This window comes from Papio anubis, chromosome 6 (assembly GCF_008728515.1).
Source record: "Papio anubis isolate 15944 chromosome 6, Panubis1.0, whole genome shotgun sequence".
In the NCBI taxonomy this organism is placed as follows: Eukaryota; Metazoa; Chordata; class Mammalia; order Primates; family Cercopithecidae; genus Papio; species Papio anubis.
This window is the reverse complement of record NC_044981.1, coordinates 63,939,044-63,952,954: the sequence shown is the minus strand read 5'-3', so window position 1 is coordinate 63,952,954 and position 13,911 is coordinate 63,939,044. Positions and strand designations below refer to the sequence as shown.

The window sequence follows — 13,911 nt, the reverse complement described above, 5'->3', positions numbered from 1 at the left end:
CTTGTCAAAGGTGCTACTAAGTGGCTGAGTCATTTTTGGGACCAAAGTTTTTCTTATACCAAATCATGCTTCTCATTTCAAGGAAGTGACACATCTAGAAAAAAAGTAATATCTCTGATTTCTTATTAGTTAATTGAATTGGGAAGAAATTTCCACAGGCACTGACAGGAACTGAAATATTCCAAGTCATTAATTTTATTAATTTTTTATACATGATGTCATTTCCTATCCTCCTGTACCCTGAGAAATAAGCATTATTAGCCTACTCTGAAAATAAGAAAGTGATAATATAGAGTAATAGTCATTATAAGGAACAGCAAATTAAAACTCAGCTCTCTTTGGTTCATGATCTTAAAACCCAATACATACAATTTAGAAAAAAAAAAAATTTGTTAATCTTATTTTTAAAGAAACAATGATTTATTTTCCAAGGGCCAGATTGCTTTTATAGGTAATATATAACAGACTTAGCCTAAAGAAAAACTATGATTTATAAATTAGATACATGGAAAAAAAAATCAGCTTAACAATAAAATTGCTTCTATTAGGAAAGTAAGTAAAAGAAAACATGCAAAAAGCTGGATTTTAAGAGAAGTAAAATTCCTATCTTGATTTTGGTAGAAAATGAACTTGAAGTACATTTATCTACAGCTGTAGTAAAAATCCTCTGGAACACAAATGCTGGCACATGTGTGCATGCATGGTATACATACAAATGCACTTGTGTTCACACCCCTCTTAATATTTTAAATCTATTGTCTACAAAATATATGTTACCATGTAATGGAGTTTTCTTTCATTAAATGCTACATATATGAGCTACTCCTTAATTGGCGAAATTCTAAGATGGCAAACGGAATAACTGTGGCATTTTGTTATACTTGACCAGGCCTACAATTTTTAATAATATTCCATCATTAACATAGATCACAATCAAAAGTGAATAACAGTAACATTGAAACTGATGTGTAAATAGTCTTTTCCTCTTTCTTGGAAAGACAGCTTATGTTTATCTTCAAAGTGTGGAGGAGAGGATTTGCAAAATGTCATTACTGTACAAGTAATGCTAGGGCCAGAAAAGAGAAACAGAGAGAGAAATGAAGTCAAATAAAGAGAGAAATTGGCAAATTTTCTTACCACTTTTTTTCTAGATGGGCATACATAGCAAGTTCTATTTATCACTAACATTTTAAAATAAACATATAAATAATTAAGAATGTTTGTTAGTAAGTCGTTCTTGTTCTTTTAAAAAGTTTTAAAATAACACTTTGGAGATCAGGAACTGACATCAATAATGCATTAATAAAATTGGAAATTATAAAAATAGTAGCAATCTTCCCCTAATAAAGCTGTAAGTAAAAGGTGGATGCTTTCCCAAAGTCATGTATTTCTATTCTTTTTATTGTAACCTATTTATTGCTGCCTTTCCTATTGAGATATTTTTGTTTCATTTATTTCACATTCATTTCAACCAATATTTACTAAAACCCCGTTCAGAGTGTGCTGGATAATTGAAAGCCTCAGGATTTTTTTTTTTTTTCTTTTCCTTAGATAAAGTCTTGCTCTGTCACCCAGGTTAGAGTGCAGTGGTGCCATCTTGGCTCACTGCAACCTCTGTCTCCAGGGTTCAAGCAATTCTCTGCCTCAGCCTCCTGAGTAGCTGGGGCTACAGGCTCCCACCACCACACCCAGCTAATTTTTGTATTTTTAGTAGAGACAGGGTTTCGCCATATTGGCCTGGCTGGTCTTGAACTCCTGACCTCGTGATCCACCCGCTTCAGCCTCCCAAAGTGTTGGGATTACAGGCGCAAGTCACTGCGTCCAGTCGAGATGAAAATATTAATGTAAAATCACACTGCAATATGACGAATGCTAGAAAAGAAGTATAGTATGTGCAAAAGTCTGTAGGATCTAGCACAGGGAAAGGGCAAACTATCACTCTGTTTCTTCAAGGAACAACAAATTCAGTAAATCTTTCTGCATTCTGATAAAGAGTATGGCATCCTGGCAGTGATATACAAGACAAAAAAGGAAGATGAAAAAAGTATAAAGAGAAAGGTGAATGATGACTCCTAAAGTTATCTGAGGGCAAACAGAACAAAGGTAAAAAGAAATGGGGACGATTAAACTGACATAGACTCAAATCACTTTAGACTGCAAATATGTGCCTAAAAATACCAACACATACACACGCAGGCATGAGCTAAAGTCTACACAGGCCTATGGTGAGACTTCCCTTGGGGAGTGGAATATCAAGGATTAGCAAAGGCAGAGTAGAAAGACAAATGAGTGTGTGTGTTCAGATTTCCTGGAATCTATACAGAGATCCCAATTTCCTTTCACATAAGTAGCGCCATTGATGCCAGTAAGAAACAAAGATTCCATTAAGGCTTATTACGTGATTTAATATCCTGGTGTGGAATTTTTCTGCCAAAACTGTTTTAATCATTTATTGTAAATGAAGTGGTAAGAAATAAGATATTTTTATTCCACATTTTATATCTCAGCTATACAGTCCAGAATTATCTTCAGCAAAACAGTCCTATAAACCATAGTAAAGACCTCAGGACAATTAAAGATGACTTTGTTAACAAATACCAGTCTTTCTCCAGACTTGTACCTAAAATCTGGTAAACCACAGCGTCATTTGAGTTTGTTTTTTTTTTTAAGTTATAGCCATTATATGTTAAGAGGTTTTTAAAAAGCTGTATGGAATACGACATTTTTATTTGGGAAAAAAAAAAAGGCTTTATTTTGTCAACTTAATAATTCACAATTTCATATAAAAATTAGGGAAATAACTAAGTTTCTATAAGGACATGATACCCCCAAATATGTCAAATATGATCTTAAACAAGAAATTTTAAAAATGTATTCAAATGTAATACTTTAATGAAGCATTAGTCAAATAATTTACTTTGTATGATATATTCAAGATCACATTTGTAATTGTTAGTGTCACTAAAAACAGCGATAGTTTTCTTGCTGTTGTTTTCTGGTTATAAAATTTTTCAGCACATGAATATATTATTAAAGACGGTTCTAGCATAAATCCTATCTCAAAGTAGGCATCCCACTCCTGACAGTCTATTGTTTCTTCAATACTAAATACCAGATATGAGTTCATAATACCAGTGGACACACTCACAATATTCAACATTTGATATGTCTTTGCCATCACCATTAGTATTACACAAAACAATCTGGAATCACATCTACTAAGTGTGAAGACTCTTTGAATTTGTGCCACTTCTATGGTGTAATACGTGTTGAAGATATTTCTACTCCAGGCATGCCTTCTGAGTCAGTATTTATTAGTGAATAAAATGGGAGTCAAAGGAGAGTAATCTTGTATTTATTCCTCTGGTAACTTAAAAGACAACCTTTTAAAATAGGAAACGGAAAACATCAAGTAATATAAAATATAAGTTGAATTTTTAAAACCTAATTTTAAAAGCTAGAATTACATGCTATCATGTAAAATGACACTCTGGAATAAAATGAGATATGAGTAGCACAACTATACGTAATGATTAACCTCAAGCTCTATATCATTATATGGTAGTTTACTTGAAATGGTATTAAATAATTATTTATCAGTATTTTATATATCATTAATATCAAATATTGAAGACAAAATGCACTTTGCTTAAATTTGATTAAATCAAAGGTCAATAGATTTTCACATTCCTTTCCTACAATGTAGCCTAGCCAAAGAGAGATTATTTAATTGGGGTAAAGAGTGGTACATGTACTCCGTAAGAATTACTTAACAAATGCATCAGCTACAATTGTGTCATCAGTCATTCCTTATCCTTACCTTTCTGACCTCAGAATACCTAAACAAAGAACACAAATTCACAATGTACAGAATAGACTATGCACTTCTACTGACATAGCATATGTTGCTCCCCTATGAGACAAACTTTTTCTAGTTCAACTCTGTTAACATCATACTGCACTTTAAGTGTAAGTATATTTGTCAGTGAAGGTATTTCTTTTTCATTTTGCCAGTGAATAAACAACAATATACAATTTGTCTCCCATGGTCTAAAATCACTCTTATTTGTCTTCACTTACAAAACAAATGGCTATCTAGTGTAGCTTCTGTAAATCCCAGCATTATCTTAACCCACATTTCAAGATCATGATAAACAAAATCTTTGAAAATCATGCTTATTGTGCACACTAAAACTTTGTTTTTGTCACTTACTACCTTTCATATAAAAGAGTTGTGACACTGAATTCACTTTCCACTGTCATCAGTACTCAAATTTATGATAGAAATTTAACCATTGAAGAAACAGATTTTCTAAATTTTATTAAAATAACAATAAAACAAACAAAAACCAGCTTCTTATGTTAATTGTTTAATAGCCAGATTGTAACATCACATTTTTTGAGTGTACTGTAGCTTCTTATTCTAGGGGACACTAATTAGTTTTAAATGGTGTTAAATACCATCCCTGCAGTTGCAAGTGCTTCTCTGGGATTTTTTACTACAGAAAATAACTCCTGCAATTTAAAACCACTTTGTTTTCTTCAGTCACAGCTGATAGTGAAACAGTGACCTGCAGAAATCTTTAAGGTTTTCACCCCTCTCTCACTGCCATTAGTCTGCCTTCATTTTCTAACAGGTCTTTTCCTCTCCTACCATCGCTCTTCCATAATTCCCATCCCTTAAATTGCAGCCAGCAGAGAAATAGCGTTAGGCTATTTAGGTTCTCCATTTCTCCACTCCCCCTTACAAAGCCTTGGCTACCCTTAAAGAAAATTCTCCAACAACGTGTCAATTTTATATTGGCCACAAAGACAATGTCTGTTGGTTGAGGAAAAGGAAAGAGGGACTGGAGCTTGGAGACTGGAGTTTGGCTGTCCCTTTCCACAGACTGGGATCTTTGTGGCGATCAGAAAACATTTCCTGCATAAGAAATCAATACACTCTCTGGTTGCAGGATTGGGAAGCAAGAACGAATATGTATCAGCCGTGTCCTTAAAGGAATGGAACACAACATCCATTAACCTTCCAAACAAGAAAAGTCATTTTCTCAAAATATGTCACGCTTTCTTGCATTATGACACATCATCACAACCTCAAATCCTCTGGTAGCTCCCCCACTGGGGATTGGGTGAAAACTATAAATCATTCCTGTACTTTCTTTTTCTTCCGCATTTCCGCTGCACTTCCTCCCCCTCCCTCCCCCCATCTAGCTCTAAGACGTTCCTTCTCTTCTGTGCATCAACCGGGGACCAAGAAGATAAAGACAAAAATTCACTCTCAAGAGGCGGATGGGGTCCTAAAGGATCAGTATGTGTTTTCATTGCACCCCTCCACCCCATCCTCAGGCGACTCCAGAACCAGAAGACCTGGAGAGTTTGCACTTCTAGTGACTGCCTTCTGACCCAGGAAAGAGCAAGCGTGCGAGATTTTTGCGCAAGCACCTCAAATAAAATTCCAGACCAGGGGAGAAGGTATACCCCTGCCTTCAAGTGTCAGGAAGTCATTTGGTCCAAACAGGCAAGCTAATGAGTTTGCAGCACCTTTTAGCCAAGATGCCCCAAAATCAAACCTGGAAATGGGTGGGGAGTGAGAGGGAAGGACTCTGTGGGCATAGGAGAGAGGAAGTAAAGTGGACGTTTTGCTGGGCTGGAGCAGAAGGGAGATGTCTATAAATCCATTTCACAGGTGGAGAGTGTGTGTCACCTCAAGGGGCTGCAGCCTGAATAATGGCATCCCTCTCCCTCCTCACCAATCTCTAGTGCAAGCTGGCTCTAGGTTTCTGCATCTTTCTCCTGAAAATTCCACCCGCACTTCCAGCGCATGCTGGTGAGCTATCCAGCCCTCACCGCCCTATCTCTAAAACCCTGAATCCTAAAACTAGCTCAAGAGACCTTTATCAGTGAATACCACAAATCAAATGAATCCAAAAGTGACAATAAAGGAGAAAAAATTAGGCCTGTGTGTTGAAACAGCACGTTTTAACTCCATCTCCCAGAAGTGCTCCCCCGCTCACCTTCCCCTCTCCTTTGGCCACTTACCTTCTTTGGGTGGTCGCTTGGCCTCCCTGGTAAGATTGCAGACTTGGGTGGTTTGCAGCTCCTGGGTCAGGCAGCCCTCTGTCTGCTCATTCAGGGGTAACACCACGTTATTTAACAAAACCAGCGACTGGTCGTCGATCCCCCACTCTCCCAAATGCTGAGGGCAGGTGCATTTTGTATACATGATCCCACATGATTCTGTTCTCCCATTTTCTGATTTTAAGCAGCTCTCCAACCAAGTGCATAATACATGGCAACCAAATTGGCTTGGGCTGACCTTGTTCAATACCAAAAACTCAAAAAAAGATTTCTGATCTTCTTCCCCTTTTTTCTGTAATCCTGGGAAATCAGATGGAAATACTCGACGTATTTGAATAAAATTTTTATCATATTGTAGAAAAACGAAAGCATTCTTGGAATTGCAGAGTTGCATTATAGAATGATTCTTTCTTAAAAGATCCTTTATTTTTTCATGGGAAAAATGATCAAACTGATAAGCCAGGAGTGAAAAGTTAGAGCAGCTAAGGTCCTTTTTGGAAAATTTCAGGTAAATGCTATATTTGGTTGGATCTGGATTTTCCAGCGTCCAAGTGCAGTTTGTAAAGTTTTTGGGAAACATTTCACTTACAGAATACGATCCATAAATGACTCCCTTCACCAAAGTTGAACACCAGAAGTCTTGGGCAGCATTAAATCCAAACATAACCAGGAGATAGGTGGAAAATATATAAATCAGCAGGTTACGAACAGCCTTCATCCTATGTCATTTGGCCTGTAAAAATGGCAATGAAAGTAAAATGCAAGTAGGAGTCTACACGCATTGAGAAAATAAACTCCTTTCAATATTACAGCCAGCTGTTTTCAAGATTTCAGTAAAAAACCCTTTTTAAAAGAAGGACAGGTAATTTTTATTTTATAACACAGGAAAATTATCTGTTGCTGTGTGAACAGCGCCCTCATGTGGCCATTCACAGTGGTCAAATTCGCAACATTCCATTTAAAAATAACATTTAATAGATTATTAATAAGAATGCCCTAACTTATCTACCAGGATATCCTCCACGTCCATTATCATTCTATCGAATGAAAAGGGAAAACATGGAGTTTTAAAACGTCATAATGTAAACGCTAATTGTCGAAATAGTATTAATCATTCTATAGTCTATACAACCTCTCTCTCTCTGTCCTTTGCCTGCAGTAAACACCATCATACAAAATCTAATCTGATAATCTGGGAACAGGCTGTCATCACATTATTTCCCTTCTCTTAAATGTGAAAAGTAATGATGATAAATTATGGCCACAATTTTAAAAGCACAAATGATAATTTATTACAGATGGAACATCATCTCCCAAATGCCCCACTTGCCTTTGCAGAGGCCACCATGTGAACTGCTCAGAAATTCCTTTGCAAAAACATGGGCATTCATGTGGATTACTTAATTTTAAAAACATCATTTGAGAAAGGGCATAGATGGATAAACACATAGGGGAGACTTGTTGTTCAACATCACCATTGAGAACCAGGATTTAAGGCAGTCATCTCAATGTGACATGCCCTCTTGGGATACATAAAGTGGATCACTGTATTAGTATCTGTATCCAAAGGTGATGTCAGTAAAAAAAAAAAAAAAAAAAAAATCCAAAACCATAGTAATTGAGCTGGTTTCAGTCTTTTAATTTTTGAAAAATTATCTTATCAACTGTAATTTAAGGCTTACACATGGTAATAAAACACATTAGCATTTTTGCTCCTAGCAGATTCCAATTATTGAATTGCTCCCTTTCCAACAACAACTCCAAAGCTCCTCTTTTCTTTCTTTTTTTTTTTTTTTTTAATTTCAACCCTGGCTTTGGATAATAAAGTAGTCCTTGATTATATTTACCTCTGTAAGTTGTTATCCAAAAATAACTTGAATATTTTTCAGCTTTAACCTTTAAGAAGTTATTTCTTAGAATAAATGACACTGCTTTTTGTTTGTTTGTTTGTTTAGCCTTTGAGCTGATAAAAGTGATGCCAAGTTAATTTTAAAAGTCTTTAGGCTGCAGTCTCTTCCACTGTTCTGTAAACAGAGACAGACATACAGACATATAGACAGTTAAGAGTTTTCATGCCTTTGCCTGGGTCTTCTCTGAACCAAAGGATAAAACCCTCTTCCTTCCCATTGCATAACACACACCAACGCATGCACACCAAATCCAGTGACCGAAGTCCCTGAAGATAGATCTGCATTTTCTAGATTATAATTCAAATTCCATGTCTTGATATAGGCAAACACAGCCCCAACTCTAAATCTCTATATAGCAGCAGTTTAAAATAACATCAGAACTGCTGGGACCATCAAAACAGTGTTCTCTGTTTCAAGCAAATAGCTCAATGAATAATGCATTTTCTTCATGAGAAAATAAGCCAATGAGCATTTAAAGGTTTAAAAAGAAACAACAACAGAGAAAGTTGTAAGAAATTCTGGAAATAATTTCCTTTTTTTTCTTTTTTCTTTTTCTTTTTTTTTTTTTTTTTTTTTTGCTGTTGCACTTTGCAGGCAATGCAGGTCTGCGCAGTGTTCTTCAGGATAGAGTGTAGGCGTTGAGAGCCAATGTGACAATAAGTGTCTAAATTAGGAATTCCATCCATGAAAGGGGATTTCATTTTATAATCAGGAACTCAAAAAGAGGTCGTATGTCTTTTCCTAATGAAACTGGTACTTTTGCTTCCATTTATTTGGCAGTGCATGTCTGCAATGCCGTGCTCATCAATGGTCAGAAAGAGTGAGGAAATAGCACTTTAATGCCTGCTCAAGAGAGCACACTCAGTATAATGCTCTTTATTTTTCATCAGTCTGGAGTACAGAGTCTTGTTTTGTTCTAAATAATAAAAAATAAATCATTACCCTCATCCCCCTTTGGACTGCAGGGACCGTTCAAAAAGCTGTATTTCCCTCTTAAAGAAGAGGTGGGGGCAGGGGCAAAGGCTGGCCACGGAGGTGTCAAGGATGTTTTATTTATTTATTTATTTATCTATCTATCTCTTGCTGAGAAGCAAACCAGCACTGAGTTTAGCTATTCTCACAACTGATTTTCTGGGTGACACTTTAGTTTAGTCGAACATAGACGGCGCCATCACTCCACAGATTTTTCCCCCCAATAGAAGACCCACTGCCTTCTCTTAACTTCCTTTTAACCTAAAATTTTCCCCCCATAAAATTACCCCAATCACACAAAACTGCCAGATTTTCTAGGTCTCTCTGCTTATTCCTTCTGACCCAGCACATCTCTTGAAAACCAGACTTCTCTAACTTTTCAACTGCGGCGTTTAAGTAAATGCAGACAGTCGGATTTGCTCACAGCCTCCCCATCCGCCAGCAACAGCCTTTCCTTTCATTTTCCTCCCTTCTCCAACATTAAGCCCAAAGCTCCACGGTGGCGACCCCCGGCAGAGAAAAGGTGACCCCTGGACCCCCTTCCTTACCTTCCACTCCGAAAGCTCAGGGAGGCTCTTGCTCTAAGACACCAGCACAGGCACGCGTCCCAGCAACAGTGACGGAGAGACTCCCCTTCGGTCCCAATCACCGTTGCCCATTTTCCCCGGCTCAGCTTCCAAAATCAGGATTTATTTTTAAAAATGCATACATACGAAAAGCAAAAGGTGAGGGGTGGGAACGAAAGGGGGGTCGATGAGAGAGAGAGAAAAAAAAAAGCCACCAGGAGCCCAGAACCTTGCGCCGTATCCAACTGAATCCAACCTCCAATCCGAGGGGGGCTAAAGGGAGGAGAAGCCCCCCCAAGGGAGACTCTAAGGAACCCCCCAAAATGTAAGTGGCTTAAGAGCGAAGATTTGTTTCATAAAAGCTACCCCCAACAAACCGATTAGCCAAGAAGCAAAGAAAGCGCTGAGACGAGAAGTGACCGGCGGCGGCGGCGGCTGCTATGGCAGATTTGTTGGGGCGGTGGGTTTATTACGGGAGTATTCGTGGTCGGATCGGAAGGCTCAAGCTTATGCTCTTTCCTCTTTCCGCTTTCCTCCCTCCTCCTCCTCCCCCCTGCAGGTACTGATGGACGGACGGCGACTAAGGAGAGGGGGAAAAATCCTTGGCTGGTGATGTCGGAAAGCTGTTGGAATGCCCAGCGAGGAGGGAGGCGCGAGAGGGAGCGAGATAGTAAAGCTCTGTCTCGGGTGTGCGCGCCGGCGCGCGGTGCTCGCTTTCCCTTGGGCGCGCGCGCGGGGGCTGCGCGTGTCCCGAGAGCGCGTCAGCGCAGCGGCCTCCCGCGTGCTCGTGTGCGCGCGCGTCCCGGGTGCCGCGCGCCCCTCTCCTGCACAGCTGCGGTGCGTCCAGCCGCCCGCCAGAGGCTCGGCTCGCGCGGCGCGGCCGCTGCGACTTCCTGGAGTTCTGCCTACCGGGTGCGCGGGCGGGTGTGTGAGAGAAGGCGAGGGGAGCCGCAGGGTGGGAGAGGAGGGAGTCCCGGCGGGAGGGCGGGGTAGAGGCTGGCGGGAGGGGGGCTTCACGGAGCTCCAGCCAGGGCCGCGGTGCGCCTGCACGTCACGGCTACTCAAACCCAAGCACGTCCCGAAAGCGGTATTTTCTGCGTCTGGGAGGTTTTTGCATCCTCAGTTCCCACCGCTGGGGCTGGCGGCGACCAACTGTAAGAGAAACTCACTGGGAGGCGAGGCAGGGGGGTGCGGAGGATGGGAAGGCGACTCTGAAGGGTGGGAAGTGAATGCTGGACTTGATCGTCTTTCTCTGTCTTTCAGCGCGGACCTGTAGCAGCCAGAGAGCTGTCATTTTAGCACCGGGATTCAGAATTGATCCAGTCCGCAGCGGAGGGGGCACATCCCAGCTCCCGAGCTGCTGAGTGTCTCTGGCTGGAACAATAGTAGTTTTTCTCTGCGAGGCTGCAATTAACATCTTATTTGTTCTGGCTCCATACAGGCTTTGTCAGGATCGCGGTGCGGCGACCGAGGTTGGGCTCTTGCATTGCTTTCTGCTTGGCAATGGAATCATGGTTTCGGGGTCTAAACTTTTGTTTCATTTTGTAGTCTTAATGCATCTGATTCTTTTTCAAGTTTCCCTAGTAACAGGTTTGGGGACGGGGTGGGAAGAAACGAGAAAAGGGGTGAAGAGAAACAACCAGATTATATAGAAAGGGAAAAGGGATAAGTTTCCCCACCTTTTAATCTATCTGCCTGTCTATCTATCTATTATCTATCTATCAGTCATTTTGCCTCCTGGACAGTTGGCTGACGAAGTGTCTGATAAACCAGCTTCAGATACATGCTACAAAAGGTCATTCGCCTCCTGATTATGTCTCTACTTGTAAACGCAGTTGGTGGTTTGCAAAACAAGTGCTAAAATAGTGCGATGATGTGGTGGGAGGAAACCATTATGGGCAATTCATATAAAGTGCTGGAATCTTCATAAGGGTGAGTTTCTCGAGCGGCAGGTGAAGTTGAATAAAGCAATTTTCCATCATTTGTTCCCCTCACTCTTGCATTTTTTTCCTCCGCTCGTTTCTCTCCCCTGGGGCGATTATGGATAGCCAAGAACACCATTTTAAAAGAGATTGATAGTGAAAACAGGAAGATGCTGATGGTCTTTTATCCACTTAAGTTGTTTGAAATATTAAAATTGGTCCTTTACTTCTTAATACATATTAACAGAGTGACCCTCTTCAAGGCTTTCCCTTGTTAAACGAGTGCCTGTGATAAACACTCTGTAAGGGAAACAGTTAATAATTCCCCAACAGGCTTTAACTATTTTCCCAGTAACAGATCACCGGCAAGAGAGCAGCCTGGGTGGCATTTTGGTTTTGTGTCATTTTGGTTCTTTAAAATGTTTTTTATTCATTTAAGGAAATGTTAAAAGGAATAATTAGGGTTTATATCCAGAACAAATTTTGAAACACCGTTTAAGCAAACACATTTTCTTTTAAAAACAAAGAACATTGAGCAACACAAAGGAGAAAAACATTTTATTTCAACTTCCCTAGAGATCATAATTATGATTTTTGCAAGGCAATTTGGTCATTTCTGTTACTTTATCCAGAGGAAAAGAAAACCATGACAGATGTGGAATAAAAATGGAGAAAAAAAATGCTTTGGGTGGTTTATACATAAAAAGGAAATAATGTAATGGGAGGTTCAGTTATACTTCTATTTTGCACCTCGTGATTTCTCATATTATCTTGTAACACTGTGATTTTGATGTTTCTTAGAAATTCTTAAAGTCATGACACAGTGGCATAAGAATAACAGCTGAAAGGGACAATTTAAAAGGCTTAATCCTAAATGGAAAGGATCACTTACTCCCAGGATCATTTATATTCAAGTAGAAGTCAGGGCAGGGTCAGAAAAGAAAGCCATCCTTAATAAAGCCCTTCACCCTTCCCATTGTTTCTCATAACCTTCATAAATTGCAGGCTACTGAGCTGGCCTGATGATGATCCTGCTGAGATATATTTATAGCAGATGATTTGTGGATGATAACTACGCCAAGCAAGACACGGTCTCCAGTAACCCCAGGCTCGTCTGACTTCCTCAGGGGATTATAATCAAGAATCAGGAAAAGAGCCCTATATGAACAGTCTGGTCTCTGGACACTAACAACAGCACAATCCAAAGGCAAAGCAAGGAAGGAACCACTTTGTTTCATGTCTGCAAGATGCTGCATATAGAAAGCATTGCTGACATGTTGACCCAACAGCAAAAAGAGAGCAGCAGTTCACACACCCTCAGCTCTCTGTCCTTTCGTTTCTATTGATGTTGGTCCACTTTTATGATTTAATACATATTAAATTCACCATTTCAAATTATCATTATCTGCTTTCATTGGTCTTTTTCACGAGTCCAAGTGTATGTCTATATTTATGTTTATATATATAAACATATTTATACATACCTATGTATATGTATGCACACATTTGCAAGTATGCATACACATATGTGTGTGTATATATGTATTTGATATGTATGTATTTCAGTTGATACACATATACTTGCTTGGGAAGTTTCAAAATATTGCTTTGTATTTCTCTGTTATAAAGTAATGCATTTCATTCCAAAACTAACATCTTAATTGTATAAATTGATTATTACATAAGTTTCCTTGATGATTTACAGAAGAACTATTGAGATGTCAGTGTTAGCACATCAAAATATAGACTGGTATTACATTTTAAATTGACCCAGGTATTTAAAGTTAAAGCCTTTGAAATTTATCTTTCCTATTATTAATGCATTTTATTAAGATTACTTTGGAATGATGAGGTTTCTAAGTTTGATTTATCTCTGTTTTTCATCTTTTTGTCTGTATGTGCTAAATTTAGTCCCTCCACTTTGAGAATAACCCTATAATCCAGGATCACTGCTTAAAATTCAGTATCATTTGCACAATTCTCATACTCAAATAAGAATGTTTCTAGAATACGTTTACTCAGTTTTAAAAAGTGTTTTCTCTTTCCTTCTTTCTCTCATAGTCTTTCTGATATTACCATATTACCACATTCTAAATTCTGTAACTTGTTATTTTCAGTAAGGCTTTAAGAAGCATGGATAGGCTTGTAGGTTATTTCTTGTTAAATATGCCTTAATTTTTTAGTATTTAGTTTTATTTTTTAGTATTTAGTATTTGGTATCTCCCATATATATATACACACATATATATATACACTATACACACACACACACACACACACAGCTTTTGGAATGTTAATTAAATGATCAAAATATTATAAGATTACATTGTTATGAGTACTTAACTTACCCTTAAAAGTAGCATATTTACTATAAACTGAAACAACTTCTTCTTCTTCTCTGTCTCCTCCTGATTATTATTATTTTTTTTGTTATTAAATAAGGAAGTCTCTCAGGAACCAAGC

At 38.7% G+C, this 13,911-nt stretch overlaps 2 protein-coding genes across 4 annotated transcripts in view; one reads left to right on the top strand and one right to left on the bottom strand.

Moving 5' to 3' along the window:
• The window catches only part of ADGRB3 (adhesion G protein-coupled receptor B3), a 743,596-nt gene extending 733,367 nt beyond the window's left edge, over positions 1 to 10,229 (bottom strand). Inside the window, exons 1-3 of one of the 3 annotated variants that reach the window (XM_031667688.1) lie at positions 9,509 to 10,229; positions 7,926 to 8,102; positions 6,040 to 6,811 (exon numbers count right to left, since the gene is read on the bottom strand). In XM_031667688.1, the coding sequence (XP_031523548.1) occupies positions 6,040 to 6,796 (757 nt within the window). In that variant the 5' untranslated portion in view covers positions 6,797 to 6,811; positions 7,926 to 8,102; positions 9,509 to 10,229. The remainder of the gene's footprint in view (positions 1 to 6,039; positions 6,812 to 7,925; positions 8,103 to 9,508) is intronic. The other 2 variants (XM_031667690.1, XM_031667689.1) reach the window with 2 other exon arrangements.
• Positions 10,158 to 12,849, top strand: LOC103883767. The gene has a single exon (XM_021936797.2). It carries the CDS (start codon positions 10,158 to 10,160, stop codon positions 10,800 to 10,802), a length of 645 nt encoding a protein of 214 aa, XP_021792489.1. The 3' UTR covers positions 10,803 to 12,849.
• The last annotated feature ends 1,062 nt before the right edge of the window (positions 12,850 to 13,911 follow it).

Coding starts and splice junctions, on each gene's coding strand:
- LOC103883767 (XM_021936797.2), top strand. CDS start 10,158: ATGCCCAGCGAGGAGGGAGGCGCGAGAGGGAGCGAGATAGTAAAGCTC.